Source organism: Vanessa atalanta, chromosome 5 (genome assembly GCF_905147765.1).
Source record: "Vanessa atalanta chromosome 5, ilVanAtal1.2, whole genome shotgun sequence".
NCBI lineage: Eukaryota > Metazoa > Arthropoda > Insecta > Lepidoptera > Nymphalidae > Vanessa > Vanessa atalanta.
Genome location: NC_061875.1, coordinates 11,284,386 through 11,311,095, shown reverse-complemented (window position 1 = coordinate 11,311,095; position 26,710 = coordinate 11,284,386). Strand labels below are relative to the sequence as shown.

Genomic DNA, 26,710 nt, shown 5'->3' with positions numbered 1-26,710 from the left:
TGGAGATATGATAAATTACGTATTTATTATTTATACATATTTTGAATTATATATCAAAAAAATATAAATTATATTTTAAGGCATTTTGTGAAAATTGTAGATATAGGTATTATTACTTAAGAAATACACATATGTATTTGTTCAAAAAGTAATATACTACTTTACTTTACTTATGTATTGAACACATACATAAGTATTTGTTCAATACATAAGTATAAAGTACACGGTACTTTAGTAATTCTATTACGTATATGAAATACTTAAATATAATAATAATATTTGATTGGATATAGGATCACATTAGATACGTATAAAATATTACAATTACTATTATTGTGATTCAATGAAGTTATCGGAATATACAAACCACAACATTAATAGCTATCGGAGATATCTGAATACATACAATATTGTATTAGATCTTAAACTTGTTATATTATATTATCCGTAAAATTATAGGTATATATCTTTTACTGGTTTTTCTAGAAGTTTCTATTTATCCAAAAAGGCGGATCAAGAGCCGAATTCCGTCGTTTCATTGTCGATCTCTTCGAAGACGTAACCTCCGCGGCCGTCCATTTGTAAGTAGTGGTCATGATGTTTCCATAAAGATTTCCGATGTGAAACGGTAAAGAGTGATATACCCATCTGAAAACATTTCATTTTATAGTAGTAATGTTAGCTAACGTCTTTTCGAGAAACTAGGATTCTTCCTTCCAGCCAAGAAAAAGTATTTCAGTTAATCTATTGTATCACGATTTGCAGGCAAAACAATGTTGTATCAGAACTCTTTTAATTACATACAGTTTCCGTATGATTGTTTTGAGCCCAGCGACAAATAAAAGTAGAGTTTTCTTACATTTGAACCCGCGACTGATTTACTCAAACTTAACTTTAAAATGATACATATATTTATTTAAACAAAACCGACACAAGAGCTACTAGACTATACGAAAATAATTAGATAAGTTTAGATAGGTAGGGAGAGAAAGCCAGTAGATTTTTGAGTCGTATGAGCCTAGATCAAGGGGGCAGCGTCGCGTTACCTCTCTGCAGTACTGGTACATCTGCCCCTCGACGTCGACGGACACGGCGCTCGTGCACTCGTCCAGGATCGCGAACTGCGGCGCGTGGTAGAACAGCCGCGCCATCTGCGTTAGCAAATTATATCATTGCCAAAGATACCATTGAGACAACATTGGCAAACTACTTTTTACCAATGACCAATAACGACGTACTATACTATTTATAAATTCAAATTATTTACGGTATTTATAAGTGCCAAGTGAAGCCCCAGAATAAAATTAAATGAGAAGGAGTCTGAGTTACTAATTAAGTACCAGAAATATTTTAAGGTACGTATAACATAATACGTAGCTATGGCCCAGGTGCCCCGGAGCCGGTCACTCACAGCTATCCGCTGCTTCTCCCCGCCCGACAGCACGTCCATCCAGTCCTCGACGGCGTCCCAGCCGCCTTCGCGCTGCACGAGGTAGGAGAGCTGCACGATGTCCAGGAACCGCAGCAGCTCGTCGTCCGTCCGGCCGCGCCGCGACATCTCCTCGCGCGTCTGCGGGTAGATCACCTGCGGACGGAGAGCTTCGAGTCAGCACCTGCTTAACGACGCTCGCGGCGGAGGGCGTCTTCTTCCATATAATTTACATTCTGAGTCCGCGGTAGTTTTGTTTAAATATAGTTCTGCGTAATGAATAGGCTAGTTGACAAAATTTGGAAATTAGTTTAAAACTATAGCTTAGCATCTATTTCACCCCAAAAATATACTATTTTAAGAAAAATAGGTTTTTTACGTTAGTATTTTGAGTTTTTAGAAATGAACTTGAAATTGACCGCGAAAAAGGCCAAGATTGTCATGGCGTCTTGAATGACGTCACACCTCACGAAACAGCCGTGTTTGTGTATGACAGTCAATTGTATTTTTTAATAAATAATGAATTCCTCGTATTATAAGTACTGTATAGTGCCTCAATGTGAAAGTACAACGATAAAAACGCCGGACAAATTATTCATATACGTTCCAAACAATAAAGAAATACGAAGAAAGTGGTTAAAAATGGCAAGGAGGCAAGATGCTCTTACTTTATCAACTAATTCCTCAATTTATTTCTGTGAAGATCATTTCGATGTAAGTATTAAATACAATTTGATATATCTATTTATAAACGTATAGTAAAAGAAATGAATTTAGCAAATATAATATACCACATAACCTATAAAATGTTAGGACTAGAATAGGATTTTGTGATTTGCTTGAGTTAAAATATTATTTTCGTTTTATAAAATGTAATAATTCATACTCTTCTTATTTTTTTAGTTGCCAAATGATATGACTAATTATGCAGAGTATCATATTATGGGTAAAGTCTCTCAAGTGCGCATGAAACCAGGTTGTATACCAACGAAGTTCGAATGCCAAGAAGATAGAAGGAAACGGATGTGCAGCTATAAGGAACGACCATATGTGTTGAAAAAACAAAGGATGTCAATAATCGCAGAGTGTTTAAAAGAACCAGAACCAAGTAGGACACCCAGTTCATCTGTCCAGGATACTTCTAACACAAGTTCAGGTAGGTAACAAACAAAAGATACTGATTGCAGTTATTATGATTATTATGATGAATATTTTTTATTTTCCAGATTTTAAAATAGTTGCAGAGAATGTACCTGAAACTTTATGTGAACTAACAGCAAATAAATCTGTTCAAGCATTAATAACACACAAGTTCAGAAGTAAAGCTGTCCAGACTACAAATAAATCAACAGAAAAGGCACTATCGCCATTGAAACCACCAACAATATCTACTTCCACGTCTCCGTTTAAATGGGAAACCATTATAAATCCAAGCCCTTCTATGTCTGGTCCCAGCAAAACTACAAGAAATATGTCTAATGAAGTAGAACAGTCAGATAGTGACATTTCTTTATATGTACTATCTACATCTACCACCAGTTGTTATATGTACTATCTACATCTACCACCAGAAGCAAAAGAGACCATATTGAATATGATTAAAAAAATTGAAAAAAAGCCTCGACTGTATATTGGTATTCCAAGCAAGTGTTACTATTTGATTGATATAATAAAAGATGAAGTCAATATTCCCAAACATCATTTATTGTTTTGTTTAAATAAAATAAGATTGGATATTTCATTTAATCAACTGTCAGATGATTATGCAATGACACCATCTTATTTAAGTAAGATATTTTCAAAAAATATTCCCTTAATAGCTAGTGTTATGAGGCCTTTTATTGTATCCCTAGATAAAGAAATGATTAAAAAAACTTTACCCATGGCATTCAGGCACAAATATAATAATATTAGTTGCATTATAGACTGCCTTGAAATAGAGATAGAAAAACCATCTAAAGCAATAAATCAAGCATTAACCTGGTCAGATTACAAAAAAGCCAACACTATAAAATATTTAATATCCTGTACACCAAATGGACTAGTTAACTATATTTCTCTGGGATTTGGGGGCAGGACAACCGACACTTGTTTAGTTGAATCCTGTGACTTTGTCCAAACATTACAAAGTGGTATGTTTGTTTTGGCAGACAGGGGTTTCAAACATTTAGAACAATATCTTAAAAAAGCTGGTATTACACTAGTAAGACCCCCTAGTGTCAAAACAGGTGTAAAGATGAATAAAACTGAAGCAAAACTAACTAAACAAATAGCTAGCCTAAGGATACATATAGAGCGAGTTATTCGGCGTTTACGTGAATTTCATATGCTTAAACCACATGCATGTATTAATTTTAACTTTGTAAAAATACTTGATGACATAATAATTACAGCATGTGCCTTAATTAATATACAAGATTCATTAATAAAATAAGACATAAAATTAAAGACTTTTTTTTTTAAATACATATATTTCTTATTATTTATTTATACTTCTACACTCTTATATAATAATGGATAAATATTTATTTTCCAAAACTCTATTAACTTAATTTTTATATTTTCTATATGTTTAGGATCATATGGCACTCTCAATACTTCAACTTTTTTATTTTGGCAATAATCTGGATCGGCTACACAAAAGAAACAGTTTTTCTTGCTTGTTAAATACATTTGAATTTGCATTTGAGTATTATATTTTTCTGTGGCTTCACCGTTTTTAATATAAGTTTTATATGTTTTCACACTATTGGGGCATTTAATTTCAATTACACCATCTTCAAATATGCCATCTGGGGAAGCAGCAATCATAGGATTTACTGAACTTAATACCAGTCCACATTTATTAATTTTTTTGTTTAGTAATTCTTCCACAGTTTTTCTTACTTCATCTTCTAGTAAGCGTCCACGTTTCATAGCTGAAGTATTTGGTATCTTTGCACCTAATATAAGGGATATGAGTGTACCATCATTCTTTTGACATCGGCTAACCTCAAATGCTCTAGATGCAGTTATTCTTCCATATCGCAGCTCATACCAAAGAGAGCTATTGGCTTGTTCCCTTGTTTCTTCTTCAACTTTTGATATTAATGATGCAGATATCTGAACTTTTTTTAAAAATTCATCAACACATTTCTCTTTAAAATTCCACACAAGTTGATGCATTGACACAGCCTGTGTTTCACTCACACTATAAGTGGGTTGATACTTTAAGAGTTCACAATCCTCAATTTTCCTCTTCTGTCCCTCTTCTAAAAACTTAAGCAAAACTGTTGAATTTGCTTGTAAAAGCGGGCAGCCTTTGGATAAATCTTTTGCTGTAATATATTTAAAAGTACTTCCAACTCTCGATAATTTAGATTTTTTCCAATAGCACTCAATTGCAGTGCATGAGGGTTCCTCACTTCGTCGATGAACCCACATTAAGAAAGCTATTGCGTGCTTACAACCACCCTGCGAAGCTACGCAGTCTTCACATTGTACAGAGAGAATACTCTCATCTTCCTCATCAACAACTAGTGTGCATCTATAAAGTTTTGAATGAACTTTGTGCTCAGGACATATTTTGCATTTTACAATACATAATTTGTCGTCACGCTTAAGCTGTACATAGCTTACAACATCATCTCCGTATGAAGCTCGTGATGACCTGAAATTGAAAACGAATTATTTTAAAGTTATTTACACTTTGTATTCACTAACCTCAAATTCAGTTAAGTATTTAGTAGTAGTTAAGTATTTCCACAGTAGGTAAATGCGATTCTCTGACTGCTAATTAAATAAGACTTTGTTTGTTCTTCATATAATACTTACATAGAAGTTTTAACATTGCGGAACTCCGATGAACAAAAGTCGGTGTTAGTTGCAAAAAAATTGCCAAGCATAACGACGTCAATTTTGGGCAAATTATTGCTGTTTGCTTTGTTAAATCCCGATTCCATGGCGAATTATACCTGTCTTTCAAGATAAAACTATAAACGAACTGAATTACTTTAATAATAATTGGTGCAAGCTCGAAATAACCTGTTCACTTTATACGAAAGTCGAAAATGATAGCTACAACGTAGCGTTCCGCGCTTGTTTCGTGAGGTGTGACGTCACGCGACTCTGATTGGTGTTTAATGTCACGTGATAAAACGCCTCATTTTATCGATTTTATTTTCCAAAAATATTATTAATCTTTTATTATTTTTGTAGAAAAGTTGTTTTTTTATTTACTAATTATCATGGTTAATCATTAGAAACTCAAAGACATCCGATTTATTATTAGTGGAAACAAGCCTATTGTATAAGCCTACTTAATTAAGAATATTTCGAATATTAATATATCTCTAAAAAAATGTGTATTTGTTGTAAGTTTGGCGAATTGTGCAGTGAGCATACGTCGCAAAGGTATTGTATTAGAAAAATCACGTTACAGGATCAAAAATTTAAAGACCATGAAAATGAACTCTCGGTTAACAGTTAACACAACATTTTAACGCAAACTAGGTTCGGATGCACTGTATGGTAAATTAATCTTCACTTACTTGATCCCTAAAAGTGCCGAGGGTCATATAAGGTCGCTGTGGGACATAAAACAGCTTTCCTTTCGGGGGTTTAGTGAGTGTTCCTCCGAATATTGGCCACAGCTCGCCTAACATACGGAACATTGAAGATTTTCCACAACCGTTCGGACCGCATACGAGCACGTTGATACCAGATCTGCAACATAGTATTATTTTAAAGAATATTATTTTAATATAATTAGGATGTTAATCATATCTATTTTAGTTTACACAAATGAATGGTTCACACGTGTGTGTGTTAATAAATAAATATTAGGTGACATGTTATTTCTTTAGATTGAAAAGGTTTCTTCTATGTATACACTTATTATAAATGAAATGAAAATTTATTAAATTAAATCATCACCCGTAGCTAATTTTAAATATAAAATAAATAATTAGAAGTTGTATTTTTACAGATTTTTATCTGTAAAAATTGCGAATTAGTTCAAACACAAATCTTAGCTATGATTTTTGAATTTAATTAATAGTTTTAAGTTTTAACCTCGTTTGTATGATAATATTTCAATGATTTACAATCGAGCACTCTTACTCGTCGAGGAGTGGTGGAGTGGAGGAGTCAGCGGTTTTACTTAACCCTTCGGGAATGAAAATGAATCTATAATATTTTGTCCATGGCTCGAGGGTTCGGTCTATATCAGTGACAATTATACTGTACCAAAAAACTTGCTATTCTTTGCAACCAACCAATCGAGACAAACCATATTTTCATTGTCAACCGGTCGACTCACTTGACTTCGAAGCTAAGCTCCTTGATGAGCACGTCTCCGTTTGGCGTCACGAGCGGCACGCGGTCGAAGCGGATGATCTTGTCCTGGTACACGATGCGGCCGGCGCCGGGGGCCAGCAGCATCGGGGCGCCTGCACGAAATCATTTATAAGCAATCTGTTCGGGTTGTAAAGGCGACATCTTTCAACCTTTAAAGGTTTTATACTCACTAAATAATTCCCTTGAGGGCTTTTATAGTTAATATTTTGTTAAACATCGATTTCTCTTTAGCTCATCAGTGATTGGACATTTGAAAGGAGGTGACATACCATTGTCAAGGGGGATTCCGTTTGAACAATATTTATGAGGTGAAGCAATTACTATATTTTATATAATATAATATAATATATAATGTTGAAATTGTATTATTCAAATTTTGAGTGCCTCGCTTTTTTTTATATATACATATATTTTGTTTTATATATACATATATACAGTCTCTTGAAATAAAATAGAAACATGTAAGGAAAGTCTGCCATAAACAAGAAGATATAATATTTTCCTTAAGATCGTTTTTCCAAAATGTAGCCTTTCATTATAACTACGATTACATTCATATGGGAATGTGACTGGTCTGGTCCATGCAGTGATGCCAACTTGGAGGGGTAACCCTCTAACTTAGGGGGAAATCAAGATGTACTGGGTATTTATAGGGGTTCACTTATTTAAAAATAGAAACTTATAAAAACTAAAAATATTGTACAAAAATAATAAGAGGAAGAAAAAATGTATGCAAATAAAAGTTAAGAAAACTTTGAAAAATTTGAAGAAAAATAATTAATTTCAAATTGTTTACAGTTTTATTTTAAATTTCCTCTTAAATATGATGCACAACAAAAACTTTTAAATTTTCAGCCTTATTAGAGTTTATGTTGACATAATTGCGATGTCGTAAGGCGGATTTTCGTTCACGGCGACCAATGTCATGTGAGCAATTAACTACGCAGGGCATATTATAGGCAACAAGTGTGAGCAAGCACAAGGTCACTCTGACAATACGCTGAGACAGCAAATCCGACACGATCAGAAAGAGTTTAGGTGCGGGACCAACGGCTTCACGTGCTATCCGAGGCACGGGACTGTACACACTTTCAGACTGCTACTGCGAATTTTTCGACAGAAAACCCCAATAACTTTCTATATCCGGGAGCCCCGTATCGAGCCAGTACCGTCGTGGCCGGGCGGGCGCTCGAGCATGGTGCGCGTGTAGTTCCCGCGGTTGATGTCGCCCAGCACGCGCCGCAGCTGCGTCACGCGCGCCGTCAGCCCCGCCAGCTTGCTGAGCTCGCGACCCGACAGCACCAGCCGCCCGATGCCCTCCGCCATCTTCACCAGCATGCGCCCGTAGGTGTAGTAGTGCTGCAAGACACCGAAACGTAAACTTGAAGGACCGACCCGTAGCTATCGCTGCTGGGCTGTGACCTTTTCTCTCTTTGGGCACGTGGCAGAATTTCCTTGAAATTAGATAGATGCAGGTTTTCGCACGATGTTTTCCTTCATCGCCGAGCACCAGATTGAGCACAAAGAAATTCAGTGGTGCTTGCCTGGATTTGCACCGCAATTATCAATTGAGATACACGTGTTCTTACCGGGCCATCTCAGCCGAAATATATAAAATTAGGTTTACTATTCATTTTTGTAGAATAGGACCTCCCCACTACAGAATGCCAGCTTCTAGTTGACTAGAGGATTTTAATATCTTAAACGTAAGGCAAAAGAGGAAAGGAAAAATAAACATATTTGGTCTTAAATTCATTATAAGGGACCCTTAAAACGTGTCTTTTGAATGAGCGCGGAGTTATTATCCAAGTGAATATGTAGTTGAATGGAATAGTCTTAATCTTAATAGAGATATGACAATTAAGATTTCTTGTAATGCATAATATAGTGTACCGAATTACATATATATATATAACTCTATGGTATGTTTATATTTTCTATATTGTTTAGTATGTAATACGATTGTTTAAATTCTTGCATTATTTAGTAGATACATAATAACAAATAAGTATCTGCAAATGAAATACCCTGAATCTGTCCTGTTCAGTGCCAGCCGTTAACAGATTGTGGTCTTTTACGAAGAACGGTCGTGATACTGCATAGAAACCGACTGTGATGGCGATATCTGTAAACAAGTAAAAAATTCATAATATATAATATTCATTCCAAATTAAATTACGGTAATAATTATTTAAGATTATCAAGGCGCAAAAAATTACATTAATCCAACGGAATTGTTACATTGTTGCTAAAGTTATTACACATTCGTTCAAATTTTTATGGATATAACTATATATATGAAAAACAGACAAACTTCGTTTACTAGAGCTTAGTTTGAATTATCACTGCGGGAAATTTATACAGCAGAATTTTATTCCAAAACAGCCCCACTATTGGACCTAATTGGTCGTTTTGGCTGTTACGGACACATAAGTATAGCTTTCCTCATAATGTTTGTCTTCAAAGCCGATCACAAACACATTATATTCCGAATTCTAGAAAACTCTTATATTGGTCTAGTAAACCATGCTTCTCTGTATGTAAATATCTTAATTATTCGTCCGGGCAACTATCAACGAGTTTTGATCTCGCGCTCGGCGGTGAAGGAAAATATAATGAGGAAATCCGTGTTTGAATTTGGAAAGCTGAAAGGCATCGTTGTATGCACGTATATTCATATTTAATGTTTCAACAATAATTGTTTCACTATGTTCACAAAGAATGATAAGGCATTGCTAACAGTGCAACATCTAACTTTATTAAATCATATCTTGCATATGATGAATGGAAATGTGCCGCATTTGTGTCCACCGATCAGGATTCGACCAGTGTGGAAGAATAAGCTGCACGCCGTATCTTCAAGAAAAGATGCCCTTGACTAGCAGTGGAAAGTAACGTTACTACAACTACCTAATGAAAAATTTTACTCACACTTTGCAATAATATTGTCAACGAATCCCATTCCGACTCTGAAGTTTAGGAAGTTGCGAAGATGCCTCGTCAGCTTGTAGAAGCTGGCGAGTATCGTTAACTGTTCGCGATGATTACCCTGAGAACAAATGTACATGTTACATACGAACTTCTGTATCGACTTTGACGTATCGAAAGGTTTGTATAATAAAATTGTTTAATATAAGTAGCAATCCCACACTCTCGTAATGCGATGGGACAGCATATCCGAAATACTTTATAGAAGTGTAAATTGTACCAAATTCCGGGATAATAATATTAATAGACGTTCCTGAGAATTATTCGACGGAAAAACTCAATTACCTGTTATCCTTTTCCCTATTTATCTGGTGTTTGAATCATATTTTTAATTTTGGTTACTTTGTGAATTAAATTAAATATACATTTTATTACAAACCATAACATTGTTACTGTATATTAAATGGTATTTTATTTCTAAAAGCATTATATAAATACAAAAAAGGCTCACGAAAAATTATCATAATTGTGTTTTTTTTTTCATTAAGATTAATAATACGTAATTAAGAAATGTGTATTATGCAGCCTTTGGTTGATAAAGAGTAATATCTTCTGATATAATGTAAAATAAAATTAATTCAGGATTCTACAACATCTCTGTGAATCACAAAGATGTTTAAGAACTACATACTCACTTGATAGAATGCAATTTCTTCAGAGTTTGTAATAAGTCTTGAATTAACATATCTGAATTCACCTTCTAATTTTTGTTCTTGAACTGTCATTCGAGCTGAATTCGAAAAAAATAACATTAAATATAAAATTATGATGGAACGAACTAAAACTAGATCACATGTACACATATACCATAATATTGGCATATGGGTCAAGTATACATATATCAATTTAGGTATATATTTATATATATATATATATATATATATCTAGGTTGCATTATATATCTAGTGACTACTTAAACTCAAGTCGTCAGTTTTTAATCGCAATAACATCAACTTTTAATAAAAAACGTTTCATAAAAAATAAAATAATTTCAAGCATCTACTTGTTGAATATGTTTAAAATAAATACACTTTATACAAATTAATTATCTTCGCTATCATATAAAGCAGCTAGTTGTAATTCGTATGTTAATAAATTATTATCTAACCATCGCACTTTAATAATGTACTCATTGTTTCTTGTTGTATAATAATAGGAAAAAATATGGAAATATCAATATCGCATTACATTAAATCCTGAATGCGATTTATAATTTATTATAAAATATTTACCTGTGGGTTTTCGGAGGTACGTTAAAAATATACCAGAGAAGAACAGGTAAATCATCATAATGCCTGGTGTCTGAAATAAACAATTTTTTTTTTAGTTTTCTTTGACGTAGCACCACTAAAATCATGAGTTAAAGTACGTTATTTTGATATGACGTTAATGTTTTTCTTTATCGGTTTGATATTTTCAATTCTACCTTAGACATATATTTTATAATATTTACTGAACCTTCAATTCGTCTACGAGATTAAAAATATAAAAATTAAATATACTATATGTATTTATATGGACCGAAGTCATAATAAAATTATATTTAATAAAAAAAAAATTGCCGGAAAACCTTCGCTCTGAGGTAAGTCAATTATTTTGACACATGCTGATTTCCTTAACTTAATATGAACTAGGTATAATCGTAATATAAATATTGAAAAAATGCTCAGCGAATATAAGTCAAAATCTACAATATTTACTCACCGAGGGTCCCAAATTAACAGTCAATCTGTACAAATATATAGAGATGTCTAGTAGAGGTTTGCTAATATTGCTATATAAATCTATAACGGTATCGCAAAATTTGTCTATATCTGTGGTCAGCAACTGGTCTGCGTTTGATATTCTGTTGTCTAGATTCGTCACTTGGTAATATGTGAAACCTCTAAAATTAATAATATAAGTGATCATATTTAAGCCATAGATTTAATTAGTTATTTTTGTCAGTGTATTTACTATACTATATTCACATTCGGTAAAAGAGTAATATTATGATGGTAGTTATCTTCGCCTGAGGCCGTTGTCATTGTACGAGTCATTCACAATCAATTATCTATCAATTGAAGGATCTAAGTTGTTTCGCCTCTTGTCTATACTAGCTATATGTACTAGCTATATATATCTAAATACTACACGGTACTATGTATAAGAATACTGTGTATCAGTTAAGTGTTAGGTCTGTACACAATTTAATAATTACACAAATACCAATATTATTTTTAAAAAAGGCATGAGCTTAATTTAGTAACCGCTATTTGCAAAGTATTTACCAATAATTTTGGATGATACTACTTCCCGGTTTCGGAAACATAATATTTGTGGTAAATGAGTACATAAATATAAAAAAATACTTTATACATAGTAAAACGATGTATGAATATGAATATTATATTTAATTAAGATGATAAAGAGTCAGTTAACGACTTAACGATCTTTGCAACTCGGTCAATTGAATAACTGTAGCTCTGCAAGCCCAGTTATTACAGCTTTCAAATGTGAGCACAAAGATTCGTCCCGATTACGACGCAGTTGTGAATATGTACAATTTTATTTTTTATTTTATTCATTACCTAGAATTGTACTTGTTTACCTAGAATTACTATAATATATAGGATTGTTTGAGATGTGTAATAAACAATGAACCGACGTAAATTCATCACAGCAAAAGGCATTTATTTATTGTGCGTATTAATTAATAAACTTGTTAAAATTACAATTCGACTTAAGTTTATTAGAATGTATGCCAAATAATTTTTGAATTATGATTTGTTGTATCAAAGATATTTTTATAAAGAAAAATCGATGTCAAATAACTAATAATAATAGACCGATGTTATTAAAATGCATTAACAAAATGCAAAACTAAAACAGCAGAGTTGTTAAATAAGAAAATCGACCATGATAATGTTTTCCTCACTCATGATTTAGCTGTAGTAAATGCACGAATACAATAAAACACACTAGAGACAGATATAAGGTGTCTAAAAAATCTATAGTTTTAATAGTTTGGATTTCGTTTGGTTGGTGCTTGTTTGGTTGCAAATGGTGGGAGAAAATATGATAAATATACTTACTTTAAATATTGTTGATATAAATGTAAGGAAAGATTAGTTCTCAATCTTAATTTAACTTCTCCTATACTCCACTTTAAGACATTGTTTACTAAAGATATCTGAAAAAAAAAAGTTTATATAGCATCAAGGTGAGATGTGATTACATATCTTGTTTGTTAAAAATGAGTACTCGTAAATAAATAACTTTATCCAGTTACGCTGTATTGTTTGTATTTGTAGCTTAATTAGTTACACAATTAACAACCTATTTGACTAGCATCCGCCACATTTTCCCACGGCTGATATTAGTAACATTATCAGATATTTTTTACTTTTGAGATATCATTGTTTTTGTTTTGTATATCTGCAATATTGAAATAATAACCTAAACTATACCTCACAAATTATAAAACTTTTATTTAATTACTATATATATAGCCATGCCCATGAATATAAACCAATAAGTGATCGCGAGTTAGATTTCAATTGGTTTAATAACAAAAACATTTGCCTGAATCAGGAATAAAAAAACAAACATACAAAACTATCTTATGTATTATTATTCGAAAGACATAATATCTATTACTTTAATGTTGTTATTGGTATTATACTTTTGCAGAACCAAGACATATTTGTAGTTCATATATAAAATTATCAGTTACGGCCCAGATCAATTGAAAAATTGAGTCAATATAACATTTGGACCATTAGGCAATTGTGTCTATTTGAAACGCAAATATAAATGCGTTATAGTATAAAACTGAAAACATACCAAAGGCATCGCCGTGAAGAACATCAATAACAATCGCCTGAACTCCTTGTGATTCATTGTAATAATTGACCTGAAACAATTAATTCATTATAACTTTTTATTTAGTATTCGCACAAATTATACATAACAGTATAAAAATAGTATTTGTATTTATTAAAATGAAACATCATTATTACCAGCAGCAAAATTAAATTGTTTTTTATTCATAAAATATGGAACCGACTTTTGATGTCAATATATTCCATTCCTTGGTGTACGGTTCGAAATTAAAATTTTATCGAGAAGCACCGACAAACTATGTACAAGTATGAGACGAACATTCACAGACAATTATACCAAACGTACAAACATCGATATAATACATAATATAGGCTATTTTATAACTAAGACTACTATTATTGGATTTTTACCCTACAGTCTATTATTTTGTTTAACATTTATTTTTTTAAAAGAGCATTCTATGCCTTGCGTTATATTGATTTACTTATTTAAAAAATATATTGATTTTACTCAAATAAATTTAACTATATTATATAACTATACTACGCTACATTCCTTATTCCTACATACATTTCTACATTCGCTACTATTATTACTGTAAGTAACTTGCAAGAGCTGTTGCTCTTGCTACACACACATTGAAGCAGTCCGGTGGAATAAGCTCCAAACCTTCTCCTTAAAAAGGTGAACGAGGCTTTTGGCTTTTTTGGACATTAACATGCTGTTATTTTTTATTTTTTTTTACTACTTATAAATGTTTCTAATTATGTGCGTTGTGCATATCCATTATGTATCGTGAAAAGCAAAGTCCATTATGATTTACATATGTTTAATGTTTATCTTTGCAAATGGACTTTGCGATTTGAATGGAGATACAATCATGAGTGACTCCGATTATTATGTAAACATTTTTAGTAAATAAATAATATCTATACAGTTTATCAAATATCTTCAATGATAAAATAAATAAAACATTACAAAGAAAAAGAACAAAATTTAAATTATTTTATTTATTGAGGTTGTACGCTTTTGCATTGTCCTTTTACAAGATTATTTTTTATTTAAAGTTACCACCGGTTCGGAATGTACTTTAGTAGAACCAGCATGAAACTCAGTAGGTACTTTTATCCGATAACTCAATTATTTGGGCAATACAATTCAATTATTATTTAATTCTGAATAGGTACCAACAAATATTATCGCGTATTGCGCCTTATAGTTCACTTTTTTTAATAACGTTAGATTTAAATTTATTAATTGGCAAAGGTCAAGTAAAGAATATATATTATAATAGCGAACACTGCCCGATTAACGATTAAATCACTTGGTGGAGACGGAAACTTGACGTTACAAGTTTTTCCATACTCTCGTGTTTATACATTGTTTATCATTTTATATAATTAATCAATATTTTCATGGATATAGTATACATATAGTGGTTTTACTAAATACCATAAGAATGTCAATATTATTATAATCCTCTCGAAGGTAAAACTATCTAGTATAGTAATCGAGTAGTATCAATGTCAGTCAGTCTAACTTTCTTAACCGCGTGTGTTGAATTAGAATTCCACTACAGCTTTGAACCTACATTAATGCCTAAAAACTGTATTATCAGCGTTCAAAACTCAACTATTTATATATAATAATTATTTGTATCTTTGAGTTACAAATGATTAAATTTACGTGTACGTTTTGATAGGCTTACGCTTGACTACAATCATACCTGATAGTAAGTATGGAACGCGTTTGCATAGAAAATGCCCATTCACTTTTTCCTTGAAGATATTCGGATTGAAAGTCTCAGGAAACACAGACGCCGTAAGAACATTTCAAATATAATAAAAGAGAAGCAATACTCTTCGTACGTATGGGTGGAATCTCGATGACGTAGGGAAGTAGGGTCGCACCGTATTTGGTTGTCCTATGGTAGAAGGATAAAGGAGGTATTAGAAGGGCCCTGAGCCCTCTCTCCGTAAAATAACCTGTAGAAGACCGATAGGCAAGCTAGTTTATGTTGCAAACTCTCCTAGCGCCTTCTGTCTCTTCCTTCTTCAGGGCCTCTAACTGATATTCGTCTAAGCCATCTTATAGGTACAATACTATATACATGAACGGACCTGAGCTTGATTTAAAATGTTGGATCACCGGCGATTATGATTATCAGATCGGAAGAGCGTCCATCCTTATTTATGAAAGTTATTTACATTTTTAATTATAATTTATGAGCAAATAGGTACTGTTTGATACAGTAGTACCCTAACTATTTAAAGTTAAACAATTTACGTAGATAGTTTAATATATTATATTAGTTAGAAATTCGTATAACTAAAAAAGAGACTTTCATACTCAGACTATGTTATGGTCTGGTTGTAGTTGCCAGCTTATACCGCTGCATATATCGAAGTCCCGGTTTGAAATTGTGGGACTAACCCATAAAAAGTTTTTATGTTTTAGGACATCATAATATGTTACTGAGAGTAATACGACGAGTAACTCATCTAGTCATTGTATTGTGATTCATCACACATTGTATTTTTATATAATATGCTTGCGATTACACCGTTAAACATCGAGGGAAATTAAAAACACAGTTATATAGTCTTCAGCTTTTTATGAATAAAAGTAGATATAGATTAATAATCTGTGGACTTAGAAGAGGAACGCATTAATCACAAAATAATAACTCAATGCGTTAATATCATTAGTCATTACATAACATAGATGAATAAAATTATATACATTATTCAATTAGTAACACAATACACAAGGATATATTATTCTACAAATACACTATAATGCAATAACTAATAATGCATATAAATGCTAATAGAAACGAATGTGTTGGTAGGTCGCTTAGTGTCTGCAATGAATTTGTAGTTTTATACTACTTTTATTTATGTAGATTTAAAATAGTGAAAACTTATTTTTAGGTTTAGTAACAACTATAAAGGCTCCATTAAATACTTTATAATGCAAGTTAGGGAATATGTGTATAGAAAAATATTTCACGCGTCATCAATTTAGAATATTATAAAATAATTTTAACAATACATATTTAATATAAGTTGGGCGCCAACTTTTAGATTATTATTTTAGTACACGTTTATTTTTTTCTGACCATTATTATTCCTCGTTTGAGGAAACGTGATCTACCGAAAGTTTTTGTGACGCAATTTTATAAAACGCACGTGGTTCCGTGGTTCACTCATCTACATCACCGAAGAGTCGTGGTCATATTTTTTGTTGGTTTAATTGTACTTATAATTAAAATATTTGAATTAAGCTAAGCAGTTTATTCATATGTATTATTATCTATATTGAAAAGCTAGAGATCTTGCAGTTAATTTTATTTAAATTAAGAACTGAGAAACTGCAAATTCGACTTCAAAAAATATTATGCGTTAGATAGACTGTTATAGTTAAATGTTATAAAGTAAAATTGGAGATGATGTAAATAGTTGTTATAGCGAACCGACGAATAGCTCGCCATTATTATTATTCGACATAAAAAAAGGAATATAAAGAATATTTTACTTGTTGTCAAATAATAATAGTAGTCTCGAACTTACCAAGCATTTATATATTACTGTTATTATTTTTTTTTTTCTATGATTATGGAAAAATAAATTAATCAATTAAATAAATCAATCTCATGTTATTCAGTATAAAACTTTGTATATGCTGGTAACTCATTCTCGATTTTAAGTATGATTGCTAAACAGTACTCAATCACTCCAGCAAGCAATCTGTTCATTCAGAAAGTCTATTTTATCCAATTGAATTTTTGGACGAAAAAAACAATACTTAAATTCAACAATAATAATGTTACGGATGGGTAGTCTTGCTTTCTCTTAACTTCTTCCTTTAACCTCTTCTTTCCTTTTGACTTTGCTTCACACTACTGACCCCGAGTGTTCCCGACGTTCGGCTTATATGGCCAGTCGTTGGAACGATGGAATGCGTAATTCAAATTAGAATTCAATATTATTTTTTTAACTAATTTTTCTAAAAAAAGTTATACCAGCTAAAGAGACCCCAGTTCGTAACAATAACTCGATATTTGTAACCTTTGCCTGTTATTCGTGTCCCATCCGTCCGACCGATGTAATATTGTACAAGCGTCTTTTCAGTGTTCCTATTTAAATTTTACTTTGAAGCAATAAAATGTCTTAAAATTTTCTGATAACGCTTGAATCTTTAGGGACTTTTGTGTTATAAGTATTTATTAAATATTTTTTATAATTTTTAAAATCATTAAATTAATAAAATAATATGTCGTCATTGCAAACTGCAAAGTTATGTCGATCAGAAAAATTTACATCTGTCAAAAAGATCAAGCTGACTTGTACAGGGTATAATGTTTGGATTGTTCTTTGTACAATATTTAAATTCAATGACATTTAGCACACTTGAAGAACCTGTTTGCTCACGTCAATTATTTAAAGTGAAAGCATTCGTTTAAATCTATTTTTAAAGTTATTTAGTTTCAAGCCCTCTTATCATTAACTTTATCAGTTTATAAAGTAAAATCGTTACTTCTGGATTACTCTTCGTAACTCTAAAGGGGTAATTGATATTCATTTTTCGATCGATATGTGCAAATCGGCAAAATCACTAATTTTCAAGTGAAATAGTAGAAAATGTGTATGTGTAGTGAGTTGATTAATCACGCCATTTAATATGACCTTTAAATACAAATAAAATCGATACAAGTAAAGGAAAAACGTTATTGATATTCAGTCATAATTTTCCTTACACAGTTTGTATTACAGTACGAAATTAAATTCTGTAGGCAACTAGGAATCTTTCATCGACATTTTTGTAAAATATTTTTTTTAATTAAAAATTAGTTTTACTTGTACTTATTGTGTTGTAAGACGATGAATTCGTAGAATATGTATGTATGTATGTATATATATATATATATATATATATACATACATACATACATATTCTACGAATTCGATTATATATATACGATACGATACGAATATATATATATATATATATATACAGTCAAAATCTGTTATAATGAAGGGACTACTCATATTAAGTCGTAAAAACCGATAGTCGTAACAAACGGTGATGCTTATTTTTTAATGAAGTGGTATTATTTAATGTGTAGGTCATAGGTATTATTGGCAAAATAGTATTAATATATGAAATTAAATTATATTTCGTTTATTTCAATCAAAACGCTTATTAAATTTAATATCGCTCTCTAACTTTGAATATACGCGACCATTCTTTGATATTAATCTGCTTTCTTTTTGCTCCCGACATGTTGACAGTTTCACAATTAACTCAACACTGTGTTTTGGTGCGTCTTGTGTACAAACGCGTTTGTTTTGGTTCTAAGAATTACAAAAGACCCTAATTACACCTTTAATTTGTGCCTAAACTCGACACGTGTTTACTTTTACGATAATAGCCATTAAAACCATTAATTACACTGTGCCTATTCAAATTGTTTACAATACGGATCAGCTGGTTGTTCTACAGATATAATTTTTCGAAAACATTAGCGAAATGTGGTCGTTTAATGCGTTATGTCGTAGTAAGCAATGTCGTAAAAAGCAATATTTTTATACGACAGTTATATAGCATTCAACCAGGACCTTTGATTTTGGTCATTATAACCGATATTTTGTTCTAAACGGTGTCGCCATAAACGGTTTTAACTGTATATCTGTATATATATTGCCAAGAACCTGACATTCACTTTCATTAAGGCCATAGTCAAAGCTTATAATATTTTATACTAAAACCTCCGAATGCTCTGCAGCTTGACTGATATACGTTTTATGTATATTGATTTTTATTTTTCAGGTAAGCATTACAAAAAATACGTTTTACTCATTAAACAGTAGATTTTGAAAAAAAAAACTTATATCGATAAAAAAGACTTTTAAATTGGGCATACCTAGTTTGTACTACTCACTTATTATCTATCCTTTAACCTTAACAAGCAATGTTATCTTGTACTTATCCCATACAAGTACATGTCTACAACTTTATTAGACGGTGGACATACCTATTGAGTTTTTAACAAGACCTCAGTAAATTTATATATACACAGACTTTATAACTATGTAACATCAGTCTTATTGATACTATTTGATAATGTTCTTTTTTATGTTGAAAAAATTAAGACAACAATTACATTTAGATAATTCTTTTTTCGAATTTCAATTCTTCTACAGCCATGACACTCTGTTTTATAGAATGGAATACAGCACATGAAAAACAGTCTGTGATTTTATTTAAGTCAAGTATAGTTAGACGTACCAATATAAAAGAATGATTACAATTTATAGACATTCAAAACTTGTTATTTTCATCTTTAGCTATAAAAAATTACATAAATATATACTATATAGTTTATTTGTATGAAGTTTAGTAACATATAACTAATTTATATTGAAACTAAATCTTTACCCACCCCTTCGTCTACTACTGTCAAACAGTCTTGCCTTCATTTTGCAAGTGATTGAGCATTCAGAAAAGAGCTACAAAGGGCCAAAAATAAATTAAAGCAACTGTCCAGTGCTGTATGCCAAATTGAACTGACTTTATCGAGGAACTTTATGACTTTTCCAATTGCTGGACTGAAAATTAAAGAACAATTTTTTCGCCATGCACCTATTTTTCTCACAAAATTAGGCACAAATTAAAATATGGATGTTGTTAGAAGCAGTAACAAGTCACAATCTCAGTCACAAGTCACAGGGTTTTAACTTTTAATGCAGAATTTTAAATCTAATGTCATTGCACTTCTAGTCCAGGATCCATGGTCCATATTTGCACTTGATTACTATCAAGCTAATTTTTCGTGTAGCTTCATTATGATGAAACACCCAACAATTTCCTGACGAAAAATTCTTGATTGTGGTAGCAATATAGTGTTATAATTACATTAAAAATTTATTCACTTTTTGTGACATAGCAACCTTGTAATGTCTTTTGCAACTAAATATATTTAATTTAGTAAGAGGTACCATAACTTGACAAACTTGACAAATTATTTAAAAAATGGAGGTTGTTAATATAATTTATCTGATAAAAAAAACATATTTGATTAACTGTATTAGCATAGATCAGAAACATATCTTCTTTGGGTATCCATGTTGTTTCATTTATGATAGTAATATTCATTTATAATAGTAATATTCAAAGGCATCCTGCTCACTGTTTCATTACTCAAACTCAAATTAAATTATTAATATGTAATTTTTTTGTAATGTAGATTTTAAATTTAAATTTTACACAAAAATGTTACCCCACCACCCCGGAATAAATTAATAAATTTGAATACAATAGAAATATTTGTGAACCGATATGAACTTAAATTAGCAATTTAAAATGTTGTTGTTACAGTGAAAACATAGATTATAGAGCAATAATTTTACCTTACTTAACCTTTACATAATGATACATAAAAGGCAAACTATAATATAAAACTTTATATAATATTTTGTTAATATTTTAATACTTTTAAATGAAATATAATTAAGTATTTTCTTATAAGTTTGTTAAAAATAAAATTTTATTTTCTAAAAATCATTACCAGTACCCAAAACACGTATAACATATAAGATATTATTAATTGGATAAATAATGCTTACCCTTCTACAAGTGTTGTATGCTGAATAAGCCACAGGTCACAGAGTGTTCTAGATATTAATGAAAGAGCTATTAACACCATGAAGCCACTTTCCTTGGTCCATAGTCCTGGCACCATTATACCCCATAGTACTTTTAGTTCAGCAAAAAATCTGGCATCTACTTGTGCTTTTGGCCCCTTTTTATCTTTATCTTTAATCATATATTGCACTCTTTCTTCAGGTGAGAGCCCAGGTTTGAGATTTTTGGAAGTACTGTAAAAAATAAAGTATATAGATTTAGTAATATGTGAAATATATCTAAAGTATTGTCATAGGTATTTCTAAGATATATATTCTTTATATATTTAAAAAATATATATCTCAAGTACAATTACATTTTAAAATCAAAGCAATCATAGCAATATTAACTACATTCTTAATTATGCTACTCAAACACAGCAATAATAAAATTTTATATCTAAGTCTAGATACACAATTTATGATTATTTTTGTATAATGAAAACAATAGTATTAAATTGCATTACAAAAGATACATCTTCAAAACTATCACAAAAATTACTTATATACTTATTTTACTGATTAAATGCTAATTATCTACTAATAGGCATTATAATAATATACATTTAATAATGGAATGGAAAAGTACTATCGATTTATAATTACCTTGGTTTTAAGAAATTTCTCAATAACCAAGCACTTAATGCCGCAGAAGCGGCTATACCAATTTTTACATCAGTTCTGGAGGTAAATTTGCTTAAATTCGGGGCCATTTTTTAAAACTTAGCACTAAAACAATATTAAAAGTTTTATCATATGCACATTATATCATCACTTTATAACACATTATACGTTTATATGTGATTGAATGAAAATGTTGCGCTATCTGTTATTATGTGACTTGTATTCTTCCAAACGATTTTAGGCAAGTGTGCGCGATAAACTTGTAAATGTAACTGGTTTATGGTTACCTACTGGAAAAAATATAGGTATTACAAATACAAATTACAAAAGTAAAAATTGCTATGACACCTGACAATTGAACTGACAGCTGACACAACTAGTGACGTTTAATAATTAGTAACCCGATTCTCATTAAGCTTATTCCACATTAAAAATATGATTTCCTGAAATTTCTGAAAGTTAGACAAATATACTAAATAAACTCCTAATCTGAGATTTACGATACTGTATATAGAAAGATTATGGCGTTAAAAGACTTGCGACACTAATTGATATTATAAATAAACGATTTTAGCCGTTGAATAAAAAGCCTGTTTTGTCGGTTCTATGCATTGTGTTTATTATTATTAAATTTAAAAATAACGTAACAAGCCGCAAGGCACTTTTATAAAATCGAAATCTTGCTTATGGTGTCCAATCTCTGTCTTGTAGATTTTAATTAATTTTGAAATAATAAATTAGGCTTATTTTACTTAAATACGCATGCCTATTATCGTATTTAAAAAACACGGATACATTTACGATTAAATTAAGATTAAAATATATATAAATATTGAGAAATAAATATAAATGTATAAATATTTAATAAATTCATTTATTTTAAAAATACATGATCATCCGTTGAAGTTGTTTGGAAAACTTTTGGTGAAAATAAATTAAGGTAACATCTTTCTTTACATGAACTATAATACTTTGATATAGGAACCGATCAGTTAATAAACCAAATACCTATATTAAGTCTCAATGAACTTCTTCTAACGTTGGTCCCAAATGTTGAGACTACGTTGCTCGAAGCAACCAGGTGTTTCTTCTGCACTTGTATCGGCTCCATGGATTATAATCATTGTAGGCATGCATACTCGCTGTATTTTTATTAGCTTGTGTTCGTACTCTTCTTTTTCGGTCAGTGTGTTATTGTCAAGCAACTTTAGACCCTCATCGCATTTTTGGCGAGCCGTTTGCTTGTCCTGATCGCTTAGCTTAGCGCCAGCATCACCCAGAGTCTGTTTTACGTTAAATACGCATGATTTCAGCTGATTGCGGGTCAATACTCGTTCTCTTTGACGATTATCCTCTTCTTTATATTACTCTGCCTCGGCAAGCATACGGTCAATTACAGATCGAGATAGTCGTACTTTATCATTTTTGATAACTATATTCTTACTACGACTCGTATTGTTCTCTTCGGCAGAGACATTGAGAATGCCATTCGCATCAAGATCAAACGTTAAATCGATCTTCGGAATACCACGAGGCGCTGGTGAAATGCCAGTTAAATCGAAGCGGCCTAGTATTTATTGTATAGATTACCTTGGGTCAGTGCACACTCACCTTCATATACCTGTATGGTGACAGCTGGATGGTTGTCAGAGTATGTAGTGAACGTCTTAGTTTGTCTGCAAGGGATTTTAGCATTTCTTTCTATGATTCTTGTCATAACGCCGCCCACCGGTTCAATACCGAGTGACAATGTTGTAATATCCACCAAAAAGACCTTTTGAATTTTACTGTATTGTTCGCCGCTTAAAATTGTAGCTTGTACTGCGGTGTAGTAAGCGACAGCTTAAAATGGATTAATGGAAAGGTATAGTTTTTGCCACAGAAGATGTTTTAAGACATGCTTTGTATTTTTGGTATACAAGTAGAACCTCTCAGTAATACAACATGGTGGATAGAACTTTTGTCCATTTTTGCATCTTTTAGTGCTTTTTCGAATGGTACCGCGAAATAGATGGGTCTTCAATTCTTCAAATCGTGCTCTTGATACTCTAGTATAGAAATCAATTCCTTCGCAAAGAGCATAGATATCAATTATTGCTTCCGTACTCGAAGACAATGTCTGCTTCGCCCGTTCAGCCACATCTCGTAACCGACGAAGAGCTCGTGAATTGCCACGCATATCTTTTTTTTATTTTCGTTTAAATTCATCTGCCAAATGATTTACGTCCTGGTTATCAAAATCTTCAAATCCAATGTAATGTCAAAATGGAGACGTCGAATGTACCACCGCCGAGATCGAATATCAAGAAATTTCGCTGGCCTTTGAGGTTTTTATCTAAACTCAGTAGGCTCATTGATAATTCGCAAAACTATCAGACCATTCAGAGTCATTGAAGTTAAATTAAACTCTTTGCAACAAACACTGTGTTATTGGGATTAAGCGCTATTTGACTCTTCGCTGCATCACATATGAGGCGTTCAGTGTCCGTATTGCAATATATGATGGAGTAATTCGATTTCCTTGGTCGTTAGCGATTATTTCAAAGTTGCCAAACTGCAACAGAAGTGTATGTTGTTGCTAAATCACTTCCAATGGCTGGCATTTGTAGTTTAGTTTAATTATCACGTTTTCACTATACTTAAAAAAGGCAGTTTAATAAATAACTAAGATATTTGAACAAACCACTGAGTTCACTTCTTCTTTTTAAATATTGAATGATTTGCCGCGCTGTTTATTTAGGCTTGCAAGCTAGCGAATCAGATTCCATAAATTCCATTTCAACCAATGACAGATAAGTAATGGTAGAACATTCTGGAAACATAATACCAGGTAACCAATTATGTCAAGAATACTAATAGAACAGTGTAGAAATATTTTTATCATAACGAGCTGGCTATGTGAAAGAATGAGAGAGATATATAATTCTACATTTGCCGCAATGAAATAACGCTATCGATCAACACGGTATAGGAGGGGTAAAGTGTTGCCAGCTATAATCATATTACAAGTTATTAAGAGTTTTTTACATTAAGGCATTGTCAATAAATATGGCTTCTATACAAATTTATCACTCTAAGATCAAATTGTTTAATCTGTAACCCGAAGAAAGACATACTTTTGAATAAGAGCCGAATACATCATTTGCATCAGCTTTTTCGGCTGCGGCTTCGACCTTTAAAATTGTTTCCCTGATGAGATGCCAGTGTGTGTTTTAAGAATTTATTGGTGAAATATTTAAAAATAATATATTTTTTTAAGATATTATTATTCTTAATTTAATTTGACCATTAAAAATGTATCTCTTTCCTTCCTTCTTCATTAGAAATATATATTTTTTCCCTGAACTACTATGTGCAGAAATTAATTTAATTTAAAATAACTTATATTTAACAATTAATTTTTATAATAAGTATTAAGAAATTGTAACAATATTGAAAACATAAATAAATGATTCTAAACCTTTTGTAGAATGTAATAATTAGTTACCTTTTCAATATTTTATCAATTTTGTAATTTTAAATATTATTTCGTACAACAATAATAACATTTTTTTCAATTAAAAGCTTAATAAGAACGACTCTCCTTTCATTCTTTTGAAAATATTCAACAGGGAAATACTGATAGCATTCTTGTAACCCTTATTTGCGGTCATGATTTGTATTTTATACGGTAACTATTTTTAATTTTTATTTGTATGCCTTGATGTTATTAATTCTTATGTAAATAAAACACAAATATTTAGCCTGAATAAAAAAAAGTTAGGTAACATTATTTTATGTAGTTATCAAACCGTCAATCGAAAAATTTAACAAATGTAATACATGAATGATTAAATTATTCAACAAATTAAATTGGTAGAAAATATATTTTAATTAAGCTGGTAACACAATATATGCGCCATTATTATCGCCACCTTTCTCGCAAATAACCGAGTCGGTATTGATCGTCGCAAGCTAAATACTTTTGTCTCTTTTTTCCGTTGTGTATACTCTAAGAGTCTATAGGGAATATTTGAACAATTTATGAAATTTATTTTGTTTATATTTTGTTTTTAATAATGTGAAAAATTATCTGAAATCCATAATCATCTTTTAAATCTCATAAAAAATGTTTGTAATTTTCAGTTGGCAAATTAATTCAAATTAACTAGTGCAAACAACTGTAAAGGCAATACTAATTAAATAATACCGTTTTCAGTTAAGTAAATCATTAAATTGATAGGAATTGAAAATCACTGGTAAAAAGTTGTCTATTTGAAAAAAGTACAGAGATAGTAGCGTTTAAAAATTTGTAATTTGGATACTTATAAGTTAATAATGTTACATTACATTATACCACCATTATTCGTGTCTTATGTCAAATTACTTTTTTGACCCATTTGCTGTCGAAACACTTGGCCCTTGGAGTAATGGTGCAAAAAGCTTCATCAAAAGTGTAACACCTCGCCTTATTCCCTCCACTGGTGACAGGAGGGCTGGTTCGTTTTTAGCCCAGAGAATCGGAATTGCGATTCAACGGAAAAATGCTGCTAGCATTCTTGCCACCATTCCACGCGGCCAAGATTTATACAGTAACTATTTTTAATTCATTTTAGTATATATTTAAGCACTTTATGTTATAAATTCTTATTTTAATAAATTACATTAGTCAAAGACATATACGAATAAATAGTTCGACAAAAACATATATATCAAATTATCAACAATCTATAAAGATTTACTTATTATATAATAATTTTATATGATGCCTTTTTACTATTTACTATTAATATATGTGAAATATATATTTAAAGTATATATCTAAATTATTTAATTTAATACA

General features: G+C 31.3%; 2 protein-coding genes and 1 pseudogene across 3 annotated transcripts; 1 reads left to right on the top strand and 2 right to left on the bottom strand.

Moving 5' to 3' along the window:
• Positions 1-228: 228 nt before the first annotated feature.
• LOC125064182 (ATP-binding cassette sub-family D member 3) lies at positions 229-22,204 on the bottom strand. 2 transcript variants are annotated; one of them, XM_047671103.1, is made up of 16 exons: positions 22,176-22,204; positions 21,871-21,993; positions 21,208-21,459; positions 13,580-13,649; positions 12,829-12,926; positions 11,459-11,639; positions 10,987-11,056; positions 10,390-10,484; positions 9,698-9,815; positions 8,794-8,891; positions 7,936-8,125; positions 6,729-6,858; positions 5,959-6,133; positions 1,412-1,585; positions 1,047-1,151; positions 229-648 (listed from the first exon to the last, which is right to left on the bottom strand). In XM_047671103.1, the coding sequence occupies exons 2-16, from the start codon at positions 21,975-21,977 to the stop codon at positions 514-516; spliced, it is 1,998 nt and encodes a 665-aa protein (XP_047527059.1). In that variant the 5' UTR covers positions 21,978-21,993; positions 22,176-22,204; the 3' UTR covers positions 229-513. The 2 variants fall into 2 exon arrangements, with proteins under 2 accessions (XP_047527059.1, XP_047527060.1); XM_047671104.1 differs by having other exon boundaries at positions 22,180-22,196.
• On the top strand, positions 1,949-3,863 carry LOC125064183. The gene is made up of 3 exons (XM_047671105.1): positions 1,949-2,143; positions 2,333-2,585; positions 2,668-3,863. The coding sequence occupies exons 1-3, from the start codon at positions 1,949-1,951 to the stop codon at positions 3,861-3,863; spliced, it is 1,644 nt and encodes a 547-aa protein (XP_047527061.1).
• Positions 22,205-22,812: 608 nt separating the features above from the next.
• LOC125063929 lies at positions 22,813-24,289 on the bottom strand (annotated as a pseudogene).
• Positions 24,290-26,710: the final 2,421 nt, after the last annotated feature.

Coding starts and splice junctions, on each gene's coding strand:
- LOC125064183 (XM_047671105.1), top strand. CDS start 1,949: ATGAATTCCTCGTATTATAAGTACTGTATAGTGCCTCAATGTGAAAGT. Junction 2,144..2,332: donor TCTGTGAAGATCATTTCGAT/GTAAGTATTAAA, acceptor TTATTTTTTTAG/TTGCCAAATGATATGACTAA. Junction 2,586..2,667: donor TACTTCTAACACAAGTTCAG/GTAGGTAACAAA, acceptor ATTTTAAAATAG/TTGCAGAGAATGTACCTGAA.
- LOC125064182 (XM_047671103.1), bottom strand. CDS start 21,977: ATGGCCCCGAATTTAAGCAAATTTACCTCCAGAACTGATGTAAAAATT. Junction 12,927..13,579: donor TCTTCACGGCGATGCCTTTG/GTATGTTTTCAG, acceptor TTTTTTTTTCAG/ATATCTTTAGTAAACAATGT. Junction 1,586..5,958: donor TCGGCACTTTTAGGGATCAA/GTAAGTGAAGAT, acceptor CTCCGTCCGCAG/GTGATCTACCCGCAGACGCG.